Here is a 22,412-nt window from a genome sequence, read left to right on the forward strand (position 1 = left end):
TGAAATATTACCTAGTTAAAGGAAGAGAGGCAACAATATAAGTAGTACTAGTTATTTCACGTATTAAAGCTTATTTGCAACAATTTACTTTATACAAAACAAAATAAAAACAACAACAAAGAAGAGCCATCCATTACCTTCACCTCAAGTATATTTCTCACCTGAAAGGTCATGTCTCGTAATAAAGCTTTCTGGGTTTGCTGGAAATACCCTTTCCACTGTAGTGATACGACGTGCCACACAAATCATACAGGACTGCAAATCTGCAATGAAAGAGTTATTTTCCTCTGTGTCCTATTTATTCTATTATTACATTTCTTATAAAGGAGCAGGACTCTTGCAATATTAAGATAAAGGCATAATATGGGGGACAAGATTTGAGGATTTTGCATTTAACGCATAAATTATTCAAAATATGAATTCTGAGACCCCAGGCTTCATACTATAGTTACTTACTACTTAACGTATATTAAGAGGATTTTCCTGTAGAAAAATTACCTTCCCCTTCTTCCATCATAGCTCTTGGCTGAGATAAAGCAAAACACTGCATGGTTTCATATCTCTGACGTGAATCCTGGTTGCCGCCCACATCATCCAAAAGATCATGAGATGTTTTTACCATCATGCGGCAATTAAACGTATGGCTCTTCTGTCTAGGTGTTTCATTGGTCCAAGCAACTCCATTAACTAAAAGAAAATAATCATAAAAGTTCACAAAGATTTTAAAATAAAATTAATTCTTAACTGCCTGATTTCTGAAATATGCAGTGTTGTTGTATGTGTCCATCCCAGGATATTAGAGAGAGAAAGTGAGTGAGGTAAGATATTAACTCACCCACCCGGTCTCTTATTTTTGAAGCTCAGATACCATAACATTTTTAAAAGATTTGTTAAAGGTCATCATATTGATATTTTGGGGATAGTGTTCTTCACGGCCAGTTGAAAGAACACCATCCCCTCTAAGGTATGTTCAGCCTCAGTCAAAAGGGAGTGGAAAAGTCATTCTGTTGTCAAAAAAAAAAAAAGAGCAGGTAGTTCCCATACTGATCCTCTGAAATCATAAACATCTGTTAAGATTTGTTCACTGACTTCAAACCTCAGCTGTCTAGCAACACAGTTATAAGATATTAATTGAAACCATTCTATCAGCTTTTTGCTTAAAACTACAGTATTTACACAATTCAGGAAGGCAGCTTCCGCATGAAATGCAAAAGGTCTAAAGAACCTAATCATTCTGCTTCAAAATGGGGAGACACACTTCAAAGCTGAATTGTTAACAGATTCCCAGAACGTCATCAGGATGTGGAGAGAATTTGTGTAACATTATTTTAGGGCTTATCTTCACGAGGAATTCTGGAATAGCTATTCCTGATTAGAGTATCTTATTCTGAAGTAGTTTACTTGAAGTGTATTAAGCAATTTCAGAATAAATCACTCTTATTCCAGAATAAGCATGTCCACCCCCAGAGTTATTCAGGAATAGTTTATCCATGAAAGTCACACTTCACTTTATTCTTGATAAATTTTCATGTATAATTAAAGCTATCTTTTAGTCCTGGGTATTTTTAGTAAAAGTCATGGATAGGTCACAGACAGTAAACAAAAATTCAGGACCTGTGACCTATCCATGACTTGTACTATATACCCCTGACTAAATCTTGGGTGCTCTGGGGCAGGGGGCAGCCCAGGACCACAGCTGGTGTGGGGCGGGGGGAGGCAGGGGCAGACTGAAACCGTTGCTGCTTTTGGGTGGGGGCGGTGTCTCAAGACTGACCCAGTAGTGGCCTGTGCAGCTATCCCTGGGGTCAGCAATTCTGGCTGCTGCAGAAGTCACAGAGGTCCTGGAAAGACACGGAATCAGTCACTTCCATGACAGACTCAAGGCCTTATGTATAATCAATCCCTTAGAAACAGACAAGCCAACCTCAAATGTCCATCCCTCTTTCACTTTATCAGAGCATAGAAACATGCAACTCCATAAACCTAGGTATTTGTTTGCTACAACCACAGACCATGAATATCTGCACCTAAGTTCTGTTAGTTTACATAATTTCTAGTTTGAAAGTAACATTTTAAATACTTAGATCAAGAGGATATAGATTTAAATGGGAGTCCTGGTGATGGAATTTTGTTTTCATTCTTCTGCTCATCTGCTAACAGCAAAGAATGCATAATCAATTTCACAATATTCCCATTAATTTAATGTTAAAAGTTAATATAAGAGTCTGATCCTAAAACTCAAGACAAGTTGCACCATAAGAAAAAGATTTGTTTTGCAAGGTTATTAACTTTGGAGTTTTTTAGTTTTTTTTTTTTTTTTTAAAGAAGTCTGAGAACCTAAGTGAAGACCCTATTACCTGCAGATTTAGGTAAGTTTTTAAGGAAGTCCTTCCGGTCCTCTTCATGCAAGATGCTGTAGACACTTGTATTAACCAAATCCTCTTGTTTATACTGCAGATATTGTGTGACATTTTCTGATACAAATACAATGTTCCCATCTCGATTTACTACAAACAGGAAACCATCCAATGCCTAAAAATACATTGCAATGACACATTATAAACACACACACAAAATTCCAGACCTGCTAAAACAGTTCATTTTAAAAAATAAGTGGGTGATACAGTGTTGCAGTTTAGGAGAAGAATCATTTAACTTTTCTGGTAGAAGAACTAAGGTTTCAAGATTTCCCTAAAAGAGAAACTTTCATAGTAAGGAAAGGTTTCAGAGTAACAGCCGTGTTAGTCTGTATTCGCAGAAAGAAAAGGAGTACTTGTGGCACCTTAGAGACTAACGAATTTATTTGAGCATGAGCTTTCGTGAGCTACAGCTCACTTCATCAGATGCATACCGTGGAAACTGCAGCAGACTCTATATATACACAGAGAATATGAAACAATACCTCCTCCCACCCCACTGTCCTGCTGGTAATAGCTTATCTAAAAGCCATTTCCAGCACAAATCCAGGTTTTCTCACCCTCCACCCCCCCACACAAATTCACTCTCCTGCTGGTGATAGCCCATCCAAAGTGACAACTCTTTACACAATGTGCATGATAATGAAGTTAGGCCATTTCCTGCACAAATCCAGGTTCTCTCACTCCCTCACCCCCCTCCAAAAACCCACCCCCATACACACACAAACTCACTCTCCTGCTGGTAATAGCTCATCCAAACTGGCCACTCTCCAAGTTTAAATCCAAGTTAAACCAGAACATCGGGGGGGGGGGGGTAGGAAAAAACAAGAGGAAATAGGCTACCTTGCATAATGACTTAGCCACTCCCAGTCTCTATTTAAGCCTAAATTAATAGTATCCAATTTGCAAATGAATTCCAATTCAGCAGTTTCTGAATTTCTGAAACTGCTGAATTGGAATTCATTTGCAAATTGGATACTATTAATTTAGGCTTAAATAGAGACTGGGAGTGGCTAAGTCATTATGCAAGGTAGCCTATTTCCTCTTGTTTTTTCCTACCCCCCCCCCCCGATGTTCTGGTTTAACTTGGATTTAAACTTGGAGAGTGGCCAGTTTGGATGAGCTATTACCAGCAGGAGAGTGAGTTTGTGTGTGTATGGGGGTGGGTTTTTGGAGGGGGGTGAGGGAGTGAGAGAACCTGGATTTGTGCAGGAAATGGCCTAACTTCATTATCATGCACATTGTGTAAAGAGTTGTCACTTTGGATGGGCTATCACCAGCAGGAGAGTGAATTTGTGTGGGGGGGTGGAGGGTGAGAAAACCTGGATTTGTGCTGGAAATGGCTTTTAGATAAGCTATTACCAGCAGGACAGTGGGGTGGGAGGAGGTATTGTTTCATATTCTCTGTGTATATATAGAGTCTGCTGCAGTTTCCACGGTATGCATCTGATGAAGTGAGCTGTAGCTCACGAAAGCTCATGCTCAAATAAATTCGTTAGTCTCTAAGGTGCCACAAGTACTCCTTTTCATAGTAAGGAAAGTTTCAAGTATCAGAAACCTGCTGTTCATTTGTTCTTCCAATATTGATCTTAACATGGTGATAATCAAACATTTGGTTTTTAACTCTTTTAGCCTGGAAACATGGCGCTGAATCTCTGACATCTCAATAACTTCTATAACAATACAATGAAGTCAAAGTTAGGATTATAAATTCGCCACAAGACCTTTAAGAAGTAGAAGTGGAGTGTGAGGGAAATAGCCTTCTTAAGAATATATTTTCAATAGCAATGAAGGACAAAAAAAAAAAAAAAAAAGAGAGAGAGACTATCCACTTTTTGAAAACCAATGTACTCATTCCCAAATCAGAAACAGCATTAGAATATCTAAGACAATTAGGTTTGAAAGTACTTCAAAAACTGACTCAAAATAGCAGCCTACAACATACTGAACTACTTTGTGTACTAAGCAATAGGACTGGTTTCCTGGTTGTTAAAACTCCTAATAAATGTTACCTAAAGTGATTCTTATGTAATTTGGAGTCTCAACACATGAGGGCAGCAGCACAACTGATTTACTGCATACAGCAGTGGTCATCAAATGGTTGATTATGATTGACTGGTCGGTGGCTGCTGCTAAGGCAGACTCCCTGCCTACCCTGGCCCCACACCGCTCCTGGAAGCAGCCAGCACAACTGTGTGGCCCTGGGGATGCAGGGGTCTCCCTCCACGCGCTGCTCCTGCCAGCGAGCACTGCTCCTGCAGCTCCCATTGGCCTGAAGAGCTGCGGGGACGGTGCTTGCAGAGCGGGGCAGCATGCAGAGCCATGTGCCCCCAGACCCCCGCACCTCGCAGGGGCATGTTGGCCCCTCCAAGAACGGTGTGGGGCTGGCGCAGGCAGGGAGCCTGCCTTAGCCTTGCTGCACCCACCGCCTACTGGGAGCCGCCAGAGGTAAGTGCTACCTCGTGGGAGGCTGCATCCCAATCAGTCCCCTTCCCTGAGCCCCCTCCTGGAGTCAGCACCCCATACCCCCTCCTACATCCCAAGCCCCAGCCCTGAGTCCCCTCCTGGAGCCAGTATCCCATACCCCCTTCTGCACCCCAAACCCTCTCCTGCACCCCAAGTCTCAGCCCTGACCTTTCAGAGCCAGCACCCTGTACCCCCTCCTGCACCCCAACGCCCTGCCTGATCCCTGACTCCCCTCCCAGAGCCCGCACCCTGCACCCCATCACTCTGCGCCAGCCTGGAGCACCCAAACTCCCTCCTAGAGCTTGTACTCGTTGCCCCCTCCTGTACTCCAATCCCCTGCCCCAGGCTCAGCCCAAAGCCCCCACCCCTCCCAAACCTCTGCCCCAGCCCAGTGAAAGTGAGTGAGGGTGGAGGAGAGCAAGTGATGGAAGAGGTGGGGATGGTGTGTGGAGTGAGTGGGGCTTTGGGAAAGGGGCAGGGCCTCGGGGAAGGGGCGAGGTAGATGCTGGGTTGTCCTTAGATTCAAAAAGTGATCTTGGGCTTAAAAAGGTTGGAGACCACTGGAATACTGGAACTGATCTTAAGAAGCACCATGCTGCACCTGTAATTTCCTCTTAAGACAATGGGAATTCAGGTGCTCATTGCTTCCCAGAATCAGACCCCCGGTCTTACAGACCATCATAAAGCTACAAAAGTGGCCCAAAGTCCTTCATGGTCATTTCCTGAGGTAAAGAGGGGAAAAAATCTTGAATGCGGAGTCTAGTTAATGTAATCTTATTAGCCATTTATTGGGACTACTACTACAAAAAAAAGAACAGCATGCTAAGGCACACCCAAATGACATCTGATTTTGAATCCTTCTAGACTGCTTCAGCAGAGTTGAGAAAACAACGATGGATTTTCTTTTTTGTCCTTTTATAAGAATTTTCTCCATTGCCCTTGCATGCTAGTTTTTGTTGTAGGACTGCTGGCATTTCTCAGTGTTGTAATCCTGTCACATAACCTATTGCTTAAGAATATGCAATATCAAATCCCATTTGGTTTTACAAGGGCATCCTTTACACTTGCCTGTAGTAAAAGAGGTCCCAATGAATCCTTATCAATAACCCCTTGACCTGTAGAAGATACGTCAGCCTTCTGTACATCATCATCACTGGATGCTGTTTTTCCTAAAATGAAGAAGACAAGTTTTCAAAAAGGCACCATTTTGTGTTTGGAAGCCTAGAAATATATTTTTGAAGTTATGTGCTGCATTCCAGAAAGCCTGAGAACAAGCAATGAAGCTGTAATTATAGGATTCCATTTTACGTTACAATTATATACACAGAGGGAGCACACTTTTTTTTATACGGCAGAACTTCAGGGCAGGGATTGTGTCTTCCTGTGTGTTTTGAAAGCACCTAGCAAATTTTGGATTCTGCCATACCACCACCACAAACAGTTTCCATGACAAAACTTCTTCCACTGGGAAGATGATTACTTTATGAAATGACTGTCCTTTGGTCACTTTTGGCTGGCCAGCACAAACTTTTCAATAAAAGGAAAAGCTTCCTAATTCTTCTCTTCTTCCTTTACAACCGTGTGGAAGATAAACATTTTAAATCATGTTAAGACTTAATTTGGGTTTTAGTCTAGAAAGCAATCCAATTTAACATGCAGAATGTACAGTTTGCTCATTTAATTGTGTTCTTGGATCCAAATCAAAATACAAGACTGGAAACAAATTCTCACTTGGCCTTCTGCACATTATTTAATATCTGATTCCAATAATTAAAACACTTTTTCAGTATTTTTACCTAAAATATACACTGAATAAAAAGTAAACGTTTGTTACAAGGAAAAAAAAATAAATAAAACCATGCAGTAAAGGAATGGAAAACAAGCAGTAATCCCTATTACTGTGGCATCTGCTGGCTGTTTAAGCAGACCACAACAGGAGTTTAATGTACCAAAGGAAGATTATCAACCAGTGAAGTGCACAATGAAGTGACAATAATGCCACCAGGAAAGTACTTCTAAAATAGCAATTAAGTGCTACTTTAAAAAATAGAAACACGTTCCAACATGGCAGACAAAGCAGAATTTGGAAGTTTACCATTCCAGGTAAAGTGTGTGATATATTCCAGCAGGCTTCTAACATAATTTACTACTGAGTGGAAATTCACTGAACTGGCATATACCTGATGTGTAATCTATTCTAATTTTTCTGAAGTCACTTCTACCAGCACATGCCTCACAATTATCAGAGGTTTAGGGGAAAACAGCAAATTTAACAATTATATTTGCCTGATTTGTTTAAAAAACTACTATTGTTACAAGTAAAACCTAAAAACCATACTATAATTAAAGTATTAGCAAAATAGATGTTCCTCTATATTTTCCCCAGTTTATTCTGCATTTGATTACATTCTGTGTACAGTTAATGGCACTTTTTAATTGGTTACATGGCCAGCTAGTTGCAGTCTGACTGTATTGGACCCCACTTATTTTCCCTTGCTAGAAAGGCTCTCAGACATCAAAACAGGAGCAGAAAAGACAGAAAAAATTAAAAATAAATAATTTAAAAATTCAGGACATAACACTGCAAGGATGCTCTATAAGAAACTGGGCTTCTTTTATAAATTAGTTTCAAACAATCCAGGGTGGCAGGGAACCTTTAATTGATAGGCAGTAGATGGACTTCTTTACTCCAGTGGGCAACTAGTCCATCTGTGTTTTGAAGAACAACTGCTTTATGACCTATTTTAAGCTTTTATTGCTTGTTTAAGTAGTCTAAAAAAGCTAATAAGAAATGGTGTACTTTGAATGCCCTAGTACTTTAGGCCCTGATTCAGGGAAGCTTCCCAATTAATAAAGGGTGTTAAGCACTTGCTTAACTTTAAGCATTATATTTAAATCCCATGAAGCACATGCTGGGAATATGCCCTGAACAGGGATGGATTTAAGCATGTGCTTAAGTGCTTTCCTAAATCAGGGCCTATTGTATGAAAATTTCATTGTATTGTCTCAACAACTAAGTATTGTTTTGGAGAGAAACTGCCTCCTGACAGAAAACCAAATATTCTTCCTTATGATTTAAGAGAGAAATCCTTACCTTGTTCCTTTATCTGCCGGATCTGTCTTACAGTTTCCTTTAAAATTGCACATTTATCTGGTTTGACATTGAAATTGTCAATGTCACTCAGATTAGCAGATATCAGCTCAGCTAGCTCCTCAATATATTTACTTTCCTGTTCACGTCGGCGTTTCTCACCACTACACATCAGACTAGGAACAAGAAGCAGCATTTAATGTACATAAAATTCAGCATAGACAAGAACTAGGATCACACTGTCATCTTTGATGCACTTCAGATACCACTTATCACATAAGTTTAGCTTGTGGACATTCATCTTGTCAATTTACACCTGTAGATTTTTACAGAACCATAAAAAGGAATGTAACTTCAGAGATTATGACAAGATTATTATTCCAAGAATAACTGTTGTAGTTATTTTCTTATGGAATTTAATGAAAATTCCAACTATTATAAAACTAATGTATTTGTACTATATAGGCATTTTAAGGTGGAAAAAGCTGCAGCACTGTTTTGCTTGGCCAATAAGCTATAAACAAAGTTTTACATCTAATTCAATGGCATTTCTCTGTCAGTAATACAATAACTTTGCACCACTGCACCCATCAATTCCAGAATTTGAGAAAATGTTCTAGATATCAGTGGGCACAAGTATATTGATTTTAAGGCAGATCAGAACACCAGAAAAGCTTATTTCACGGGAAAATCAGGCCTCCCAGAGTGACCGATGTTGCAGGCAGAAGAATCTCTCTGCTGTCCCTGGTGGCTGTCTACACATACCAGAGGCAGCATCTTAACCGGCTGCATAGGGACAGCCTGTAGTTTGGATCATCACAGAAATAAGAAAGCCTTACAAGTAGCAGAGAGGACCTAGGTGGCTGGGGGTGGAAGTAGGAATCTAGGGGGCAATGGAGATGGGGAGGGAAAAGCAGGGATCCAGGGAAAAGTGGAAAATGGGAACAGCGGGGAGGGATCTGTGTCAGCAACCTGGAGAAGGAGGAGTGGACATGAGTAGGACCCTACCAAATTCATGGCCCATTTTGGTCAATTTCATGGTCATAGAATTTTTAAAAGTGTAAATTTCATTATTTCAGATATTTAAATCTGAAATTTCATGGTGTTGTAATTGTAGAAATCCTGACCCCAAAGGAGGTTGTTGGGGGCGGGTGAGGGGGGGTTGTCACAAGGTTATTTTAGGGGGATTGCGGTATTGCCACCCTTACTTCTGCACTGCTTTCAGAGAGTGGTGGCTGCCGGCCGGGAGCCCAGCTCTGAAGGCAGAGCTGCTGCTAGCAGCAGCACAGAAGTAAGGATGGCATGATATGGTATTGCCACCCTTACTTCTGCACTGCTTCCTTTAAGAGCTGGGCCCTCGGTCAGCAGCCACCTCTCTCCAGTTGGCCAGCTCTGAAAGCTCTGAAGGCAGCAGCATAGAAGTAAGGGTGGCAATACCACAATTCCCCTAAAATAACCTTGTAAAAGTACACAAAAGACCAGATTTTGGGTGTGTGTGTGGGGGGACGACCAGATTTCCGTGGTGCGTTTTTCATGGTTGGGAATCTGGTAGCGCTATGGGGGAAAATACAGAAACCCTACATGAGGGGAAGGGAGGAGGCACACAGAGAATCCGGCATGGGGTAGACAATGCAAGACTTTGGTATCGGGGCAAACACTGAGACCCAGGCATGGGAGGAAAAGGGGGAATGGAGGTGCACACAGAGCCTCTGCCACGGGGGGAAGGATATGGGCACACAAAGAGCCCCTAATATGGGGAGGGTGAATAGGGGTCAGTGGCATGGGGGGCGGGGGAGGAGAAGAGAACATGGCGTACACAGAGCACCTAGGCATATGGAAGACGGGACTATGGGGGACATTCAGAGCTTCTGGCATGAGGGTTAGGGAGTCCCTGAAAGGATTTTATCAACTGAGTATAAATGAATGGCAAAACTCTGTTAATATTCATTTCAATTAAAAGCTAAAAACAAAACACCACACTGCACTATTTATAATTTTATTATGAAAAATCTAATAAAAACAGTGAGGAAAATGTGTTTACTGTACCCTGGTCCTGGGGCATCACAGGGCAATGGCTTGCGTTTCCTTGACTCATTGGTCAAGCTGTCCAAGGAGTTTTCTCCCAATCCACTCATCTTGCTTGAGCAACAGCTAACTGAGTTTACATGAGCAACTGAAGTGTTAAAAATAATATAAAAAAAGAATCACAAACTGATGATGCTCTCTCAAGATATTTCAAACAATTAAAATAAATTGTTTTATAGTATTCTTTATCCATTTTACCGTGAGACTATCCAGATAAGTACTAAATAATAATTTATAGCAGCCTTGCAAAATTTTAGTCACCCCAGGATGCATGATATTTTTGGGACCAATGTATAATATATTGCTTTAACTATCAGTTACCACTTACTGCTCTACATGATACAAGAACTTGGAGGATCAAAGCTTGAGGAACTCAAAGAATATCATGTGCTTAAATTATTGCTAAGGAAAAAATACTGTAGATTACTGCACATGTTCAGATGCAACATACTTTCTAAGCACTATATAACCAGAGCAGTATACACAATCCATATTTTAAAAAAAAGTATCTCCCAGATCTGTACCACTTGCTAGAAAAATCTACGATATAAAAACATATTGAGCAGAATTAACAGCTTCTTCTGCAACAGATACATAAAATATCACTGTCAAGACAGAAATGTTACCACAATTGTTACACACTGACTTTGGCCATTGAATCACCATCTTAGTTAATGAGTGTTTTCCAGGGAGCATTAAGGAAGTTACACTCAGTGCTAACTAAGAAGTGCCTTTAGATAAAAAGTAATTTTTGACTCATAAAACACTGGATCATTAAACAGCTATGCAAACCACAGGCACAGAGCATGTTTTTTAAATATTCTCCAAAACAATTCTCATGTCTGTCAACAAATCACAAATTCTTGCAATCACATACTATAAAAATGTTTGCTTACCTGTACAGTAACTGTTGCTCTTCAAGATGTGTTGTGCACATAGACATTTCACTGCGGGTGCTTGCGTGCCCAGAGCATTCGAGTTGGAGACATTTCTCTCCAGTACCACTAGGCAGTGCATGCTCTCCTCATGCTGTCAGCATAAAAAGGAGCGTGGTTGCTGCCTCCCTCTCCATTACTTTGCAATGCTATATGTGATGTCTGAAGCAGCGGGAAAAGTGGGAGGGTCAGGGAATGTATATGTGCATAATACATCTCAAAAAACAAGACAGGTAAGTAAACTTTCCCCCCCTTTGAGTGATTGTGCACATATAGCCCTGGTCTACACTACGAGTTTAGGACGAATTTAGCAGCGTTAGATCAATTTAACCCTGCACCCGTCCACACAACGAAGCCATTTTTGTCCAATTACTTGATATCTGTGCTCCTCCCAATGAGGGGATTAGCACTGAAATAGACATCGCCAGGTCGAATTTGGGTTAGTGTGGATGCAATTCGATGGTTCTGGCCTCTGGGAGCTACCCCACAGTGCTCCATTGTGACCGTTCTGGACAGTGCTCTCAACTTGGATGCACTGCCCAGGTAGACAGGAAAAGCCCTGCAAACTTTTGAATTTCATTTCCTGTTTGGCCACCATGGCGTGACCATGCAGAGCTCATCAGCAGAGATGACCATGGAGTCCCAGAATTGCAAAAGAGCTCCAGCATGGACTGGATCTGATCACTGTATGGGGAGACGAAACTTTGCTATCAGAACTCCGTTCCACAAGACGAAATGCCAAAATATTTGAAAAAAATCTCCAAGGGCATGAAGGACAGAGGCTATCACAGGGACCTGCAGCAGTGCCGTGTGAAACTTAAGGAGCTCAGGCAAGCCTACCAAAAAACTCAAGAGGCAAATGCCTGCTCAGGATCAGAGCCCCAGACATGCTGCTTCTATAATGAGCTGCATGCAATTCTAGGGGGTGCCTCTACAACTACCCCACACCTGTACGTGGACTCCTGCAAGGGAGTCTCAAGCAACAGGGATGAGGATTTTGAGGACAAGGAAGATGATGAGGAGGGGGAACTTGAAGGTAGCACACACCAGGCAAGCGTAGAAACCGTTCTCCCCAACAGCCAGGAACTGTTTATCACCCTCCCATCCTGGGCTCTCGGACCTTGAAGGCGGAGAAGGCACCTCTGGTGAGAGTGTACCTTTGTAAATATAATACACAGTTTAATTTGCCCTGAAGACTTGGGATGCATTCGCTGCCAGTACAGCTACTGGAAGAGTCTGTTAACGTGTCTGGGGATGGAGCGGAAATCCTCCAGGGACAGCTCAATGAAGCTGTCCTGGAGGTACTCCCAAAGCCTTTGCAAAAGGTTTCTGGGGAGGGCAGCCTTATTGCGTCCTCCATGGTAGCACACTTTACCACGTCAGGCCAGTAGCACGTAGTCTAGAATCATTGCATAAGAAAGCATGGCAGCGTGTGGTCCCAGTGTTTGCTGGCATTCAAGCAACATCCATTCTTTATCTCCCTGTGTTATCCTCAGGAGACTGATATCATTCATGGTCACCTGGTTGAAATAGGGGAATTTTATTAAGGGGACATTCAGAGGTGGCCATTCCAGACGGGCTGTTTGCCTGTGGCTGAAAAGAAATCATCCCCGCTGTTAGCCACGCGGTGGGGGGAGGGGTGAAGCGATCATCCCAGAGAATTGGGGTGTGGGGGGGAAGAGGGGGGTGGTTACTTGGGTTTGTGCTGCATGTTAACCCGAAAACATCAGCACCTCCTTTTAAATGGCCAATGTGTCTTTTTCAATTTTACTCTCCCTTTTTTTCCTCCCGCAGCTGCAAATGTTTCAATGCTGCCACTAGCATCTCTGTCCCAGTAGCTAGTGCAGATAAGGCAGCGAAAAAAAAAGCACTTGCAATGAAATGTTCGCTGAGCTCATGCAGTCCACCCAAACTGAAAAAGCCCAGCAGAATGTGTGGAGGCAGACATGGCAGAGTCCAGGAAACCACAAAATGAGCGCGAGGACAAGAGGGATGCGCGAGAGGACAGGTGGTGGGAGCAACAGGAGAGGTGGCGGGATCAAGAGGAAAAGTGGTGGCAGCATGATGAAAGGAGGCAGGATGCACTGCTGAGGCTACTGGAGGATCAAACTGATATGCTCCAGCATATGGTTGAGGTGCAGGAAAGGCACAGACTGCCACTGCAGCCCCTATGTAACCAACTGCCCTCCTCCCCAAGTTCCATAGCCTCCTCACCCAGACGCCCAAGAACATGGAGGGCGGGGCGGGGCGGGGCGGGGGAGGCGCCTTCCGGGCACCCAACCACTCCACTCCAGAGGATTGCCCAAGCAACAGAAGGCTGGCATTCAATAATTTTTGAAGTGCAGTGTGGCCTTGTCCTTCCCTCCTCCCCTCATCCACCACCCCACCTGGTGCTTCCCTCCTCACCCACCGCTCCTGGGCTACCTTGGCAGTTATCCCCCTATTTGTGTGACAAATTAATAAAGAATGCATGAATTTGAAACAACAATGACTTGATTGCCTCTGCAAGCAGTGATCAAAGGGAGGTAGGGGAAGGCCGTTGGCTAACAGGGAAGTAGAGTGAACCAAGGGGGCAGGTTTTCATCAAGGAGAAACAAACAGAACTGTCACACCGTAGCCTGTCACGAAAGTCACCGTAGTCAGCCACGAAACTGGTTTTCAAAGCTTCTCTGATGCGCAGCGCGCCCTGCTGTGCTCTTCTAACCACCCTGGTGTCTGGCTGTGCATAATCAGTGGCCAGGAGATTTGCCTCAACCTCCCACCCTGCCATAAATGTCTCCCCCTTACTCTCACAGATATTGCGGAGCACAAAGCAAGCAGTAATAACAATGGGAATACTGGTTTTGCTGAGGTCTGAGTCAGTAAACTGAGCCAGCGCACTTTTAAACGTCCAAATGCACATTCTACCACCATTCTGCACTTGCTCAGCCTATAGCTGAACTGCTCCTTACTACTGTCCAGGCTGCCTGTGTATTGCTTCATAAGCCATGGCATTAAGGAGTAGGCTGGGACCCCAAGGATAACTATAGGCATTTCAACATCCCCAACGGTAATTTTCTGGTCTGGAAAGTAAGTCCCTTGCAGCAGCTGTACATACAGACCAGAGTTCCTGAAGATGTGAATGTCATGTACCTTTCCCGGCCATCCCACATCAATGCTGGTGAAATGTCCCTTGTGATCCCCCAGTGCTTGCAGCACCATTGAAAAATACCCCTTTCGGTTTATGTACTGGCTTCCTTGGTGGTCTGGACCCAAGATATGCATTCAGTCTATTGCACGCAGTTAGGGAATCCCATTTCAGCAAAGCCATCCACTATGACCTGTATATTTCCCAGAGTCACTACCCTTGATAGCAGCAGCTCAGTGATTGCGTTGGCTACTTGGATCACAGCAGCCCCCACAGTAGATTTGTCCACTCCAAACTGATTCCCGACTGACCGGTAGCTGTCTGGCGTTGCAAGCTTCGAGAGGGCTATCGCCACTCGCTTCTGAACTGTGAGGGCTGCTCTCATCTTGGTATTCTTGCGCTTCAGGGCAGGGGAAAGCAAGTCAAAGTTCCATGAAAGTGCCCTTATGCATGCGAAATTTTCGCAGCCACTGGGAATCATCCCAGACCTGCAACACTATGCGGTCCCACCAGCCTGTGCTTGTTTTACGGGCCCAGAATCAGCGTACCACGGCATGAGCCTGCCCCATTGCCACCAGGATGGCCAAACTGCTGAGGTCCGTGCTTTGTGAGAAGTCTGTGTCCATGTCCTCATCACTCTCGTCACCGCGCTGCCGTCGCCTCCTCGCCTGCTTTTGCAGGTTCTAGTTCTGCATATACTGCATGATAACGCGTGAGGTGTTTACAATGCTCATAACTGCTGCAGTGATCTGAGCGGGCTCCATGCTTGCTGTGGTATGGCATCTGCAGGAGAGCAGAGTTGCAGGGGAAGCGGTGGTTGGATGACCAGTTTTGCAGACCTACTGCACCGTCTGCTGCCAGGACACAACAGCTGACCGGTCTGCATGCTTGCCGTGGTACGGCGAGACAAGAGCAGCTGAGCAGAGTTACAGCGGAAGCGGCCCTGCGAGACCACCAGGAGAGCAGAGTGCCAACGGAAGCAGTGGATGATGACGATGGTTTGCAGACTTACTGCACCGGCTGCTGAAAGCAGTATGGCACCCACATGGAAAAAAAGGCGCAAAACGATTGTCTGCCGTTGCTTTCATGGAGGGAGGAGCGACTGACGACGTGTACCCAAAACCACCCGCGACAATGTTTTTGCCCCATCAGGCATTGGGAGCTTAACCCAGAACTCCAATGGGCAGCAGAGACTGCTGGAACTCTGGGATAGCTACCCACAGTGCAACACTCTGAAAATCGATGCTAGCCTCGGTACTGTGGACGCACTCTGACAACTTAATGTGCTTAGTGCAGCTGTTTTCTTGGTGGAAGAGAGACTTAGCAAGATTGTAGCAGCGCTTACTGCAGTTAAAAATTCAGAGCGAAATTCACTGAGATGACACTGATAGAATTATGGGTCACTCATCATAGACTACAAAAAGCCTGGGGGTAGTCTCGAGTCATCCAGTTAGATTGCCAAAGCTCTACAAACATCCAAGGTCTGAAGCGTTTCTTCATCTTCAGAAGAATGGGGTTTTGGGAAAAAACAAACAAAAAAACAAACAAACAGAAAATGAATATTTGATTCAGGTGGAAAGCTGACATTACCTCAGGCATAAATTTAGGGTGTGGCCTAAAGGAAATCTTTTCTTTATGGAAAACTGTGAAAGGAGGATCACCCAGGAGACCCTGAAGCTCTGAAAACCTCCTAGCACAAGTGATTGCCACCAGAAAAGCTGTTTTTGTAGACAATAACAATAGTGAGGCGGAATCCATAGGGTCGAAGGTGGGCCCTAGGAGTTTGGAGAGAATTCAGTTGAGATCCCATACAGATGCAGGATCAGACACAGGAGGGTAAACATTGAGCAGATCTTACAAGAGTCTCAGAAAAAGAGAAGATGAGAGAAAGACGGAAAACCCATCTACTGGTGGTTGCAGTGCAGAAAACAGAAGCCACATGACCCCTCTTGGAACTAACTGAAAGGCATGATGATTTCAGATGCAACAGATACCTCAGTGTGACACTACGCCCCATATTCTTCATGGGGATATTGCTGTGATATGAATATGGTCTAACTAAGATACGTTTTACGTATGGTGAGTGATGTGAGATATCATTGGAAAAGTTATGATTTACTGAATATGATTATCCTATTTGTATGCATGTATCATTTCTGTATCTGAAGTTAGGAATATTGACTATGTATTGATCGCAAAAGTGCTTGCACCTGGGGAATGCCGATCAGATAGTAGGCAATCAGCCTGGATGGGTCATTAGACAAGATAATAGGACTTTGAAGTTACTAATCTCCCGCCTTCCTGAGAAGCTTCCTGGGATGCTGCTTTGACACTGCAGGGTCATGTGATCATGTCACCTGGTACTGGACCCCATCTTAAGCCTGCTAGTATTTTTCCAAAAAAGGGTGGAGACCAAACTGGGCAACGAAGGATTCCTGCCATATGTAAATCCTATTTAAGGCAGGGAAGTGAGTTAATCAGGGTTCTGTCTTCACTGAATCCCATCCCCGCCCAGGATGACTGCTGGAAAATTTAAGAAACAAGGACTAAGGGAGGGAGAAGAGCTGAGCCCGGGGCCAGAAAAGGTGTCTGGCCTGTGAAAGAAAGACCTAAAACAACATTTAGGGTGAGAAATTACTACTTGTAACCAGTTTCTTTAGTGTACCGAGCTTAGTTTGCACGTGTGTTTTATTTGCTCAGTAATCTGCTTTGATCTGTTTGCTAACCCTTAAAATCACTTAAAATCTATCCTTTGTAGTTAATAAACTGGTTTTGTTTTCTTTAATCCAGTTTGTGCAATTAATAACCGGGGGTGGAGGGGGGAGGAAGCTGTGCATATCTTCCTCCACACTGAGGGATTTTCATGAGGTTACACTGTATAGATTTCTTTGCAGTGCAAGACAATACAATTTTGGGTTTACACTCCAGAGGGGGTGTGCACTTAAGTCCTGGGCAACTCCTGAGTGGAGTCTTCCCACGCAGAGCTGATTTTCAGTGTCAGTGTCTTTCTGCAGATGCGTGTGTCCCCACGTGTGTGCGCGCGCGCACGCGCACTGGAAGAGGCTTGAGGACCCTGGCTCAGCAGGATGGGGTACCGGGACTTCCCTGTAGGAAGACCAGTCCTGACCTTTAGGTCTTGTAACAAAGATCAGCAAGATGATCTAAAGGATCTCAAAGGTGAGACAGGTTCCTCCCTTTCTGAGTCTGAAGAAGAAATGTAAGCTTCCTCAAAATAGGGAGAAGCAGTTCCTGTTGGGATTCTATGTGGCCTGGGTTTTTGGAAACACATTAGGATCCAAAGGAAGTAAGGGTTACGGTGTGCAGAAAGCCAGCGACGTGATCAGTGCTGGCGTAATTGGTAAGAAAGATGACTAACAGAGATGAAACAGAAGGTTCATTGACAGTGCTGGTGGAACCAAAACACACTGAATCTACTGAAGGGAGGAGGACGATTCAGCATGGGTGAAGACACTTGTCTCAACAGCACAAAGGAGCCAGAGTCGATGGTGCTGCCTCAGAGGGGACTGATGAGCGCTTAGATTTGTGAAGCCTTGAACCAATATTAGAGGATTTACCAGAAGATTTTCTGGGAGAAGTCCGAGACATAGTGGTCTTGTCTGGGTCAGAATGCTTGGAAAAAACTTTTAAGCTGACAGAGAAGATGAAGCGTGACATTTGCTTGTACTTCAAATCAGAAGCAGTGTGTGTGTGGCGGACTTCTGGTTGATTTTGAGATCAGGGCCTGGCTCTAATGCAGGTTCCACTGCCTCTTTCATGAGATGAAAGTCCTGATGGGGAAGGAAATACGAATAGGACATTTGTCTCTCGCACAGCCCTCACCCAGAAAAATCAAACAAATATCGAGTCCCAGCTCAGGAGGAAAGCATTGTTCTAGGAGACTGGACTGAGACCTCCTCAGGAGCAGAACAGCTGACATTTCTTGTTTTCTCTCATGACTAACAGGTTAACTGTCAGAATGCCCCAAACTGCAAAGATGAGCCATAGGATGCTGGGATTCAGAGATCACTCATAAGTCAGGGAGAAATTCCTGCTGAGGTGACCTGCCAGGTTGTTGTTGGTCCCAGATAAGTGATCGGCCATGGGGGGAATGTTTTCCTGAATGCAACCTGATTGCCTCCCAACAAAGCACACTGGCATATGCTCCTACATGTCTGTTCATATACTATATCATGGTGGTATTATCAGTGTGTATGAGAACCCCTGAGCCCCTGATGTGACTCTGAACGGCCTGAGAGGCACTGTAGATGGCAGGACGCTTCAAGACTTTAATATGAAGAGAAACTTCTCATTCTGACCACAGGCCTTGAACTTGTCCAGATGTACTTCCCAACCTATTAAGGAGGCAACAGTGACTACAGTCCTGGTTGGTGAAGGCCAATCACACATCTGAAGAGGACGCAGGCACCACCTGGTATACTGAATTACCTGTGTGCATGCAGCCATATGGCCTAGCAACCTCAGGCATACTCAGTCTGTGGTTAAGACTACAGCTCCAGACATAGGTGGTGGATTGCCTGGAATCACTTAGTCTGTAAAAATGCTCTTGAATTTGTGGAGTCTATCACGGCCCCAATGAACTCAATTCTTTGAGTTGGAACCCAATGTTGACTTTCCACTGGTTAAGATGAAACTTAGACAATTGAGCAGGTGTAGCGTGAAAGGAATGAGAGAGAAGACTTGCACTCTGGAGTTGGCCCTCAGTAACCAATCACCCTGATATGGGAAGATATGAATTCCCTTCTTCCTGAGGTATTCTGTTACCACAATCATAAACTAAATCATTGCTAAAAACCTGGTGGGACAGAAGATAGGCCAAAAGGCAGCTCAGTGTACTGGTAGTGCTGGCCAGCCATGATAAATTTAATGAGAAGTGTCCCTGAAAAGGGATGCGGCACAGAGGTGGGGAGAAGGGACAGAGAGGAACTTCATGGCATAATCCAATCTGATGGAGTTTAGGATTATAATCGAGACCCAAACATTGTAAAAGTGGGCCAGCCTATACCTGAACATGGAGGACAGAGGAGAGGTTACTACTGAATCGCTGTCCTGAACACAAGAGTCAAAATGGGCGCTTGGCTAAGGGTGGCCAGCTGGTTAAATCCAGAATCAGAGGACCTTCTCCTTTGGGATCTGTGGCTCTTTCTGGAGTATTCCGGCTGTCACACAGGATGGGAGGATTGTCTGAAAGAATGCTGTGAATGGTATTGCTGTTGTGGCTGCTGACTGCTAGAGTGGCATCTATTTATGGCCAGAGCATATACTCCTAAAGCATGCAAAGTAGCTCCTGAGTCTTTAAAAGAATGCAAGGTCTTATCAGTATTTTCTGAAAACAAAACCCAGCCATCAAACCTGAAGTCCTCAATAGTCTGCTGCATATTGGGCGCAATGCCCAAATTCTGCAGCTATGCACTCCTCATGGTCACAGCCAATACCATAATTCTGGTCACAGGTTCTGCCACATGCAGAGCTGACTGCAATGAGGTCTTGGCTATCATATGGCCTTCCAAAATGAATGCCATAAACTCTTCCCTAGAGGGTTCTGGCATCCTATCTGCGAATTTAGACATGGCCTATCAATTGACAGTCATATTGAGAGCAACATCTGCTAGTTCGTTAGCAAGGCATATTTGCAGAGAAGAGGAGGTATAAATCTTCCTCCCCATTTAGACCATTCTTTTGGATTCTTTGTCCTTCAGGGTGGATTTATATCTGTCCTTTTCAGCATTTGGTTTTGCTGTAGTCACTTCTAGGGAGTTCGGGGGCTGGGTGTGAGTAGAAACCCTCCAACCCTTGCCTGGGAATGAAGTATAATTTCTCCCAATGCTTTGGTGTAGGGGACAATGACATCTGGGTATTCTACAGGGCTTTTGCAGGCTCCAGGAGAGCCTCATTTATCAGGAGAGTTAATCCCCCTGGAGCTGATGGTTGGAGAATATCCAGCAGTGTGTGTGTATTTTCCTGCAGGAATTCCTCCTGGTAGTTGCCATATGTCTCAAGAGGTCCTGATGCACCTTAAAGTACTTGGGCACTGAGGGAGAGAAAGATTTGGGCACAGTATAGTCACCAGGGTGGACAAAGCGGCGTTTTGCACCACATGGTCGATTGGGAAAAAACCTATAAGTCCAAGAGGAAGGGACTCAGTGGTTACTTGCAGTTGACATGGTGTGGGAGTGGGGGGGGGGGGGGTCACCATTGGGACCAGTGATCTTACTCTGGAGTGGGTCGAGAAGCAGGACGTCAGGGACAAAGAAGCATCCCAGGGATTCCAAGGAGGCCACAGGGTACATGGATAAAGCAAGAGTAGCCAGTAGGCACAGGGCCAAGAGCCCTTGTCCCAACTGTGGGACAGATGCCAATTTCAGCACCAAGAGTGATCCGAGGATCTGGTGCTTATCGGACCAGAACGATGACCCTGACCTGGATCTTGAGGAAAACCAAAGTTCTCTGGTGACAAAGAGAGTCAGCCCTGATGGGGCAAACAACTACTTCTCTGAACCTCAATAAGGGGGCGGCATTAGTGCCAAAGAGAAGTGGGGAGTTGCACAAGAGGCACTGAATGAGACACACTCCTACCCAGTACCAGGAGAGGCATCAGCACCGAGGCTGGTACCAAACTCTATGATGGATCTGTCACCAAAACAATGCCTGTGCTGAAGTATGCACCTGGACTGAGGGGGTTTTCAGTGCCAGGTCTAGCCTCAGCTCCATAGTCTGCAGACCAGGTGGTGTGAGCTGCAGTGCTGACGGAGCCATTGGCTTTGCAACATGGTCAGAAGGTGCCAATGGCACAACAGAGGATGAGTCAGTAGAAGGATTAGCACCAGAGAACTCCTGAAGAAACAGATAGTCCAGGATCGAGAGAAAAAGCAGGTCTGATGCTGCCTCATATGCCATCAGCATGGATATGGTTGATGCTGGTGCCGACATTACAGGTACCGGACTCAGGAGACACCAGAGTTGACAATACGGGCCCTCATTGCTCTCGGCGTGGTACTGAGGAGCGGTTGGACAGACCTGCTCCATCCTGCATGCCGGATGAAGAATGGTGCCAGTCAGCACTCCTCCTAGAAGAGGAAGAGGAGTCTCCCCAAGCCCTGGAATGGTCCTGACTCATTTTATGGGACCTCTTCTTCATCGCACTAGAGGAGGGTGAACAACTCCTCTTCCTCTTGGGGGAAACATCAGAGTCCAAGCACAGGGTGGCATCACTTGTGGATCCGAAGACAACTGCTGATCAGAGGGCTTAGGTGCCAAAGCAGGCCTCAAGGCCTGCTCCAGAAGGTACTGCTTCAACCCCAAGCCTCTTCCCACCTGAGTCCTCCTGGGGAATGACTTGCACATGGAGCACCTCTCCTTAATGTGTCCCTCACCAAGACACAAGTAGCATCTTGTGTGGGGATTGCTGTTGGGGATAGCCACCATACATGACAGACAATGCTTGAACTCTGGTGAAGGCATCACAACAGGGCATCCAGTCACTCTACTACCACAAACTAAACCTAAGGTACTACTACAATATACAAGAAAAGCTCTCAGAAAACAGAGAAAGTGTGAGGTGAAGATGCCACACAGAGCTCTGACTCTAGCCACAGGCGGTGAGAAGGAACTCAGGGGGTTAGGGTGGTGCTGCCCTTCTATGGCCCAGGGAGGAGCTATGGTCATAGGGCATGAGTGCTACCCCTATGGGTACTTCTAGGCAAAAGTTCTCTGGCTCTGGTGCACGCACACACCCACATGGAATACACAGCTGCATCTACTCAAAGAACTAAATTAAGTTACTACCATTAAATAATAACTATATACGAACTATAAAGTTCTGAAATCGGGCTATCCGAAGCAAATGCTACAGGGAGCTCCAACTCTCACCACAGGCAATGAGAATGAACTGAGAGGGAGGCAACCATCACATCCCTTTTATGCCTTTGAGTGACAGCACTGGGGCACATGCACCACCTATTGACACTGCAAGCAAAAGTCTCTAACTCAAGTGCACTGGACACACAAACACTGGCAGTGGAATGTATATAAGCACAGTCACTTGAAGGAGAATTAGCATATACCATCGAAGTGAGTGTTTAACAGTTAATTGTCTATCCTCCAACAATAATAGGTTTCTATGCATCCTTTGGGTCCTCTCACATTTCTGTTCTGCAAAGGAAACTTTTAGATGGAAAGTGTCACATGGCGGGAGGAGAAGCATTAGGGTAAGGGGTTTAGTATAACTTCTGGTGATTTAATAGAAATGGCACAGTAAAATTTGTGTATCTCTT

At 44.6% G+C, this 22,412-nt stretch overlaps 1 protein-coding gene across 7 annotated transcripts in view; it reads right to left on the reverse strand.

Annotated features, from left to right (window-relative positions):
• NCOA3 (nuclear receptor coactivator 3) overlaps positions 1-22,412 on the reverse strand; it is a 169,638-nt gene that overhangs the window by 29,575 nt on the left and 117,651 nt on the right. For 5 of the 7 annotated variants that reach the window (XR_013347738.1, XM_077831631.1, XM_077831627.1 and 2 more), the window contains 6 exons: positions 10,021-10,147; positions 7,978-8,150; positions 5,952-6,052; positions 2,358-2,532; positions 499-687; positions 162-263 (listed from right to left, as the gene is read on the reverse strand). Coding sequence is in view for 6 of the 7 variants with exons in the window: in XM_077831631.1 (XP_077687757.1) it covers positions 162-263; positions 499-687; positions 2,358-2,532; positions 5,952-6,052; positions 7,978-8,150; positions 10,021-10,109 (829 nt within the window). In the remaining variant the exon portion in view is untranslated. Of the gene's footprint in view, positions 1-161; positions 264-498; positions 688-2,357; positions 2,533-5,951; positions 6,053-7,977; positions 8,151-10,020; positions 10,148-10,955; positions 11,031-22,412 lie in introns of those variants that run through there. The other 2 variants (XM_077831630.1, XM_077831632.1) reach the window with 2 other exon arrangements.

This window comes from Eretmochelys imbricata, chromosome 13, assembly GCF_965152235.1.
Source record: "Eretmochelys imbricata isolate rEreImb1 chromosome 13, rEreImb1.hap1, whole genome shotgun sequence".
In the NCBI taxonomy this organism is placed as follows: domain Eukaryota; kingdom Metazoa; phylum Chordata; order Testudines; family Cheloniidae; genus Eretmochelys; species Eretmochelys imbricata.